The sequence below is a fragment of the Monopterus albus genome, unplaced genomic scaffold, assembly GCF_001952655.1.
Source record: "Monopterus albus unplaced genomic scaffold, M_albus_1.0 scaffold169.1, whole genome shotgun sequence".
NCBI classification, from domain to species: Eukaryota; Metazoa; Chordata; class Actinopteri; order Synbranchiformes; family Synbranchidae; genus Monopterus; species Monopterus albus.
In genome coordinates this window covers 1,449,996-1,458,607 of record NW_018128049.1, presented here as the reverse complement: position 1 = coordinate 1,458,607, position 8,612 = coordinate 1,449,996, and the positions used below count along the sequence as shown (strand labels likewise).

General features: G+C 39.7%; 1 protein-coding gene across 2 annotated transcripts in view; it reads left to right on the top strand.

The window, feature by feature from the left end:
- Positions 1-8,612, top strand: part of adck1 (aarF domain containing kinase 1) — an 89,484-nt gene that overhangs the window by 9,883 nt on the left and 70,989 nt on the right. For both annotated transcript variants that reach the window (XM_020615725.1, XM_020615726.1), the window contains exon 3: positions 1,368-1,451. In XM_020615725.1, the coding sequence (XP_020471381.1) occupies positions 1,368-1,451 (84 nt within the window). The remainder of the gene's footprint in view (positions 1-1,367; positions 1,452-8,612) is intronic.

Sequence of the window (8,612 nt, the reverse complement as noted above, 5' to 3'; positions counted from 1 at the left end):
AGCAAAGGGTCTGAATACTTATGACCATGTGATATTTCAGTTTTTCTTTTTTAATAAATCTGCAAAAAGGTCAAAAATTCTGTGTTTTTCTGTCAATATGGGGTGCTGTGTGTACATTAATGAGGAAAAAAATGAACTTAAATGATTTTAGCATATGGCTGCAATATAACAGAGTGAAAAATTTAAGGGGCTCTGAATACTTTCCGTACCCACTGTAAGTATGAATAAAAAAAAAAGAGTACTTAAAACTATAGAACTACGAATCCGTATAATCTGTACAAGGTATATTTACAGGTATTGCACTGCATTGTCCAGTCATACTGTCGTGGGTCAAGTGTTCATCAGAGTGATGGCCCAGGGAAAGAAACTGTCCCGGTGCCTGGTTGCCTTGGTGCACACTGACCTGTAGCGTCGTTCGGAGGGGAGGAGTTCAAACAGTTTGTGTCCAGGGTGTGAGGGGTCAGCAGTGATCCTCTCTGCCCTCCTTTTGACCTGTGAGGTGTACAGGTCCTCCATGGAGGGCAGGCTCACACCAATGACCTTTTCTGCAGTCCTGACTGTCTGTTGAAGTCTGTACTTGTCCTGTATGGTTGCTGAGACAAATCAGACAGTGATGGAGGTGCAGAGAACGGACTTGATGATTCCTCTGTAGAACTGTATCAGCAGCTCCTGGGGCAGGTCGAACTTCCTGAGCTGGCGCAGAAAGTACATCCTCTGCTATGCCTTCTTGACGATGGTCCTGATGTTGGATGCCCAAGGTCCTCACCCAGGGACTGAGGGACAAATGTTTTCTATAAAGGAGAGTTTTTTTATGGATCTGAAGAGTCATTTTCACCTACAGTGACAACAATGACAAATAGACACATTGATGCGTCCAAATTGGGATTAAAATAAAGTTTTTAACAGCAATTGATGCCAACATTAACAGTATGTATTAATTTAGTCCACTGTTATTTGGCTTATAAATACAACATTTTGGTCAGATACACTTGTTATCCTCATACCTTTTTTATGTTCTCACTCTTGCTTGTAGCTTTAGTGTCATGTTTAATATTTTGATTGGTTATGTTTACATATCTTAATGCGTTCTCTGTTTTTAAATATTAAGACCACTTCTAGTATAACTGCCTGTTTCATTATGGTCTCAAATGCAGTGTATTCTTATAAATACAATACGGGTATTTGTGACTATATCAAATGCTTTCAAACAGTGAACCATTTCCAACACAGTTGCTTCACAGTGGCCTCATGCATAACAACACTTTATAGCTGATAATGTCAGTATTATTTCATAGTGTGGCTCGGACCTTAAATGTGTTAGCTTATTTTGTACCTGCTTTAAATGCTGCGGTTCTGTTTGTTTGCAGACGGCGGTCATCAGCTACGATTACCTGACTGCTTTCAAGCATGTGGAGTATGGCACAGAAGAATACGGGGTGCTCATTTCCAAGGTAGATAAGCGCCTTTGGCATTTTTTTCTATAGAGTGTAGATATATGCACTGAAACAAACCATGAGCAACTGCAATCATTCATAGTGTGTTTTCTATAGCATAGCAAGTTGGCAGGAGTTGTTTACCTTGATACTGAGTAAGATACTCACTGGATTGCACAAACTGCCATTCTGACAGCTCACTAGCTGCAGGAAATGCTGGGCATACACTGGCAGTAAGGCCATGTTCAGACTGAGTTTCAAAAGTTTGAAAAAACGCAGCCCTCTCCATTCATTTCTATGGGGGATTGCGTTCACTGCAGCTGACACCAGCACCTTAGGAAGCTCCAGAAAAACAATGCAACCCTATGCCATGAAAAAGTTGGATCTGGTTCAACGTTTGTCACACCAGACAGTGACATCATCCAGCAAATGCGCTCTGTTGACCGATCACATATGGGGGACACAAACGCAATATCAAAGCCCATATGAAGAAACTTTTGTTTATTTTCTTAGCATGAGCATTTGCTGCTGTTCACTGTTGAATTTGGGTCACAGTTCACAGACCATAACAACACGCCATGTGCTTTCATTAGGTAGTGTACTGGATGTTAAACGGTGTTTTTATCTATCAGTGCCAACAAACTGGTGGTAGAATTGGTGTTAAGGTAGGGTAGGCTACGTTAGCAGCATGGTTAATCAAAACACACCGGAAGCTAATAGGCTGAAAACATTAACTCATGTGGACTCATTCCAACATTGTACATGCTTACAACACTCCTCCTGCAACCCCTCATTCCTCTGACCAGTGCCGCCCTTGGCGTTAAAACACAGCAGGGAGTTTTTTTGGTAGATGAACATGAATTCTACTACAGTTTCAATAAACTGATCAACAAACTGTAAAATAAGACTGAGATTTGAAAGCATGAAAGTAAATGCCAGACCACTAAGATTAATTTGTAAGCTATGAAAGTACTGAGAGCTGAACACAGACAGTATAGCTGAAGCCCCCTTACATGCGCTCTAAGTATTTATTAGCATCTTATATGGTTTTTGTGTTGTTGTTGTTGTTGTTCTGGGTTTCAAATCCAGTGTCTGACCAATAGTTAATTTTTTGACACTTCACAGCTCTTGAAGAAAACTTAAACCTGCAAAAACATAGAATGCACCATAAAATCCACTAAACAGTCACACCTTTGTAGGGGAACTCCTGCTCACAGGACAAAGTTCATGGCAGTAAGCGCCAGCTGATCTGCACTGAGTGATTTGTGTTGGTGTTTGTTAAAAGGCCACAGTTCAGTCAGGTTTACTCAGGACACACTGCTGGAAAGGTCAGAGACTACCTGCTCCGACAAAGAGTGCAGGGAGAGCTCTGCTGCAGCCTGAGCGCTGCAGTGACCCTTAAAGAGCATGGTTCAGCATGGCTGGCCTTATCTATGTGACACACAAACAGAGACACACACAGACACGGTGTACAACCCCTTGGGCCCTGTTGGACAAGCCTGGCTACACATGCTGATTAGAATTAATGCATGGTGCTGATTTAATCCACAGAGGAGACTTGCCTCCTAATTATTATAAAGTTATAGAGGTGAGGCGTCACTAAAGCCGCTCCACACTTAGTGTCTTTATACTGCTGATTTCACCTGCAGTGTAATTGTTTTAATCTAAAGAGAGGACTGAAGAGAGAGACGATAGGTCAGTGACTGGGAGGACACATCTGTGATAGATGCTGTGATGATTGATGGTGTTACAGTATGAGTTTATTACTGAACGGTGTCTGCAGCAAACACATACAGCTACAGTAATCCCCCGAGGGGAAAACAATATCCACAGGTTAGCAAGCTAACGGGCACGGGTTGTACTATGTCACTCTGGTATATCGACGAAACAGGCGAGTCTCGCTCCCTTGCTCTCTGTTCACTGAAAATGTGTCAGTTTCCTACTATACTGCTTAGCGCTAAACTTTGTAACACAGTACTAAAGTGAGTTTTTAAGATGTATTTAAAGTCAAAATGCTTTAATTTCTAGATTTGGCTATTAACATATGGCTATTTCCTGGAGTCAGTAAGTACCAGTATAAACTTGATTTGTATCTAACTTGCAAAAAAATACTAGTAGACATAATGAGGTGTTCATTTTGGACTAGCACTATTCACACCGAAAGGCCCAGAGCTCTTGGCTTAGATTGCATTAGACTACATTAGTTTGAGTTTTGTCTGCCTTATGATATGATGACTGAGTGTATATATCGGTACAAGCATCATGCTTTGAAATGATGTAATATTAAAAGGCTTTGTGTCAGATGAAGTCATCGTGCCCTCTGACCTGCCACATTTGACTGCAGCGTTACTGAGCTTTTGTTTCTGCATCCCCTGCTCATGGTCCTGTTGGCGTGTCACCCTGTGTTTATCTCTCAGTGGAGCAGCCGAGCTGCTTTCAGTTTCTCATGAAGAGCTTAACTCAAAAGCCACTTAAGCAACCAGTCTTCCAGACTCATCAGAAGCTGCCCTGAGTGAACCAAGGGGCCATTCACAGCCAATTAGAGTGTATCACAGAACAAGCACAGGAGCACTCGCAAGTCTGCCAAAAGAACGGAGGAACATGCGCTGCAGAGTACAGATGGACTGCTTTTGTCTTCTGTAGCTACAGTTTAAGTCTGCTGTGATTTCTTTCAGCCTCAGGAACACACTGTCGCTCCACCCTACATTAAACTCATATGTAACACTTATAACAAACACTAATAAGAATAAGTTGTTGTGTGCTTTACTGCTTTCTGTTTTAAAAGCAGAGCACCTCAGATATTCCTGTATGTTATCACCCAAATGTCCATGTCAGCATCTTTTTTTCTTTTTTTTTTTGCTAATTACTTTTTGTTTACTAATTAGTGTGTAGGTCTTCCAGGATGGACAAAACAAGACATTTGATGACATTACCTTGGGCATTATGAAAATTATTGTGCATTTAAAAAAATATTTCTGACATATTTTAGACCCAATAAATAAACTGTCATTGATAAAGAAAGTGGTCATTAGTTGGAGCCCTGAAAATGACAGTCTTCTTCTTTCAAAGTAAAAAAAAAAATCATGATAGCCATTTTTTTAAATTGACTTTAAGCCAGTTAATGAAGCAGTTATACAGATGTATGCCCATAGACATTATGGAAAAATCACAGGCAGAAGTATAAATATACAAGGCATGTTGAGGGAAAGCGAGTACAGGAGTACAGGGAACAAGCAACTTACAGTATTCATTGCAAACTAACTGTTAGAACACGTATTAGTATTTATAAATATATTGATTAGGATGCTAGTGTTAGCAGAATGTTTTGACACATAAAGGCAAATCTGTACATTGTGCAAATATGTAACTGTAATAGTCTGTGAAATTTAAATTTCATTGATGCCAATGTCTGTATAGCTCATTTATAACTGGTTGACTGTCCCTGCCTATAAGCATGCCAATGGCCTCTCTGTGTCCACATATACAGACATACTAGTGTGGTATGTATCGAGCTGCATGCATATCCTCTACTGTGGGCTCCAAGGAATCATTAATATAATGTCTTTGCCACCTTGTCAGTAGATAACTTCCATAAAGTTCTCTGCCATTTATAAAATTACCATGCAGGCTCAAGTTCTTTAGAGGTAATCAGCTGTGAAAAGTACAGGCTGGCTATGGGCTCAGAACAGTAGGCAACATGCAGTTTATGGCTATTCACTCATCCCTAAAGTAGTAATTTAAATATACTGTAGAGTGGCATCAAAGACTGACCCCTTCTTTTTTTGCACAAGTTGTATTATAGATTTTATGCTAATTTATTAAAAATCAAAAACTGAAATTTCTCATTTCCAAAAGTGTTCAGACCTGGCCGTAAATTTCATAGTTTAAAAAATTCATTTGGCCTTCGGTGTCATAGATTTCTAAAGAGCACAAATCAGGAAGGGCATCCGGCGTAAAACACATGCCATATGTCAACATGTGAGTCGTCAGTGTAACGATTCGCTGTGGCAACCCCTAAAAGGGAAAAGCCAAAAGTGACAAAGGCCTGTTGACAATGGATATGTTGTACTGTATGTACAGTATATGAGCATTTGGCCATTCTTAAAACATACAGTAAACCTTTAATTCTCTCACTGTGCTATTAAGTTGTTGATATAGATATTTAAAATATAAACTGTATTCTTTGAACAGAGGTAAGGAATTATGCATTTCGAAATTCAAGAAGATCTTACGTAATAGACTTTAATAAAAACAGACTTAAAAAATACATGAAATCTAAACAGATTCAAGAAAATAACTGCACACACAGTATGACTGGACAAAAACCCTCAGTGCAATACCGGTAAATATACATTGTACAGATTATACAGATCTGTACAGGTCTCTGTTTTTAAGCACTCTATTTTTATTCTTATTTTTATCTTGTTTCCTAAAGAACATTCCTTTGTCTGTTTGCATTGCTTATTTCTTTGTTTATACTGTTTATTTTGTTATACTATACAGCCCAGCCCTATATTGCTTTATTGTTTACTTGCCCCTTGCTATTGCCTTACATAAGGATATGTACATACACATTGAGAGCCGCTATACTAGTGTCATATTCCTCGTGTCCAACACACCTGGCCAATAAAGCTGATTCTGATTCTGATTCTGATTCTGACAAATACACCAGCATCTGGAAGGTCCAGTTACTGGCGAATCAGTATCTGGCCACAAACTGCACCATGAAGACAAAAAAACCCAAACAAAAACAAAACTAGAATTACAGCTTCACGGTTGTATGCCTCCTCCAACCAGTCAAATTCATGGGTATAGGACAGACATGAGGTCACTGACCTTGACCTTTGCCCACCAGAATCTAATGAGTTCATCGAGTCCAAGTAGATATTTGTGTGAAATTTGAAGAAGTTCCCTTAAGGTGTTCCTGAGATATCACGTTCAGAAGAATGGGCCGTATGGATGGATGGATGTACGGAGGCATAAGAAACACGCTATGCAACTCAATGACAAGGTTATTAAAAAGCATAAGTCAGGGGATGGATACATGAACATTATCCCTTCGTATTCAGACTAGATACAATGTCTTGTGTAAACCAAACACTGCACATCATCACAAATACACCCACTGTGGAGCTTAGTGGTGGAAGCATGATGCTTCTCAGCATCAGGCCCTGGAAGGCTTGTGAAGGCAGAGGGTAAAAGGAATGTGTGAGAGTGGTGAGTCAGATGATGCTGTTCCAGGGAATTGCACAGCTGCAGACAAATTTGTCTCCATGCAATGCTTATTGAGACCTATTCACAAAGGCTCAGTGTTGTAACTGTGCTGCCAGGGGTCCATCTATTAGATACTGACTAGAAGGGCATAAATACAGTAGAACATTGCGATGGATGATGATATCATGCAGCTAAAAGAACCCCTTTATTCATCTGAAAACAAAACAAAATGCAAATAAAAGTGCAGGATTTCTATAACATAAAAGAAGACAGATTCAACAAAGTGAATTGGCATCTTCCAGCTTCTGATTGACTGAACAAACTGAGGTAATCAGTTTATTAGCTAATCAGCAGCGGGTAGGGCAGGGATAGTTGGGGAACAAGTAGGTCAGTGGGCCTTGAGGACTGGGATAGGTCACCCCTGCTTTATTGCATTCAGTTGCTTGTGTTTTATTGTATTTGCATTAGTTATACTTTTTGATTTGCTTTTAGTCACTTTTACTCTTTGCTCTTAGATTTTATTCTTGTACATCAACATTTTGTATTATACTTTCTGTATAAATTGTGCTATATAAATAATATTTTTATTATGTTATCTGCTGATGGCTTTTTATAGGGAATCGCCTGGGTTCCTTAGATTTTATTGTTCAGTAGACAGGGCCTTTTTGTAGAATGTGGGCTGTTCTGAGGTGTGCAATCTTCTGCACTGGAAATACAGTATGTCTGCCTTGCCTGCACGTTCATAGAGGGATTGTGAAAACATAGCCAAGCAGTGCCTAGTGCTCCAACTGCAGCATTGATCACGAGACTTGGTGTTCCACATGCATAAAATCTCAGTCTTGAGGTCCTTTATTATTATTGTTATTATTATCATTCTTCTTCTTCTTCTTATGAAGTCACAGCCCTACATCTATCGATTCTATTCTCTTTTTCCTCCTCCTCTTTTGTCTTTTCAGATGCTGTCTCTAGTCCTGTGCTGGAGAGAGAGATTACAAACCTAAAGAATGAGAAAATTTAAAATGCACACCAATAGAAATCAAACAAGACCAAAAACATTAGAGCACGCTGTATGATGGAGGCCCTTATCTCTGGACTGATTATGCAATTTTTAATTTTCCTGTCTCTCTTTCTCATGAGTTCTCTTTTTCTCCCTCTTTCGCTCCTGCTCTCTGCACGTTTAGGCATCAGTTACAAGCCTCTCATTACAAGCTATACAAAGAGCTGATTGAGAAATTAAATGTAGCTTGCTTAACTCACATGAATAATACATCATGGCCCCAGCTGAGGCCTATGGACTCGGTTGAGAGGGGGCTGTTTGAGGGTTAGCTGTCTCAAATGTAGAAATGTAAAACTGGTTTAAAATGCCCCATGTAAATATATGTTTGAATTTCACAATTTTCTTGAGGAAATGGTTTGTTTTTTGGAAACAAATGGAGGAAACAGGGCTGCACGATAAACCATTTTGTGAGCGTGATTTAGATGCCTTTGTGATCTCAGTCTCACATGACAATGATTCTGCCGTGTTTGCATTATCAGAGAGATCCCTTACATCAAACCAAGCGCTCCCTTTTCCTCGCTAAGCTGTGTTAACCAATAACTACAACTAATAACTTCAAAGTGATTTATTTCAGCCTCAACTGCTATTCAGCACTAGGTGTACAGGGCAGGTAGCACAGTGTTTGAAAAATAGTTGCAGGAGGGCACAGAATATCCTTCACAATGTCAGACATGTTGGATTTGTTTTTGAATCAGTGTCTTCCTGTCTACAGTTTGTCATGTGATGTAATGCATTCCTGTTGTAGGTTAACAGCTTAGCGAGGAACAGGGAGCGCTTGGTTTGACGCAAGATATCTCCCTGCTAATGTAAACATGGCAGGGATCTAAATCATGCTTGTAAAATGGCTTATTGTGCCACAGTAATAAGAAACAAGAACTAGAAGACCGGGAATCTTATACATCAGCTGT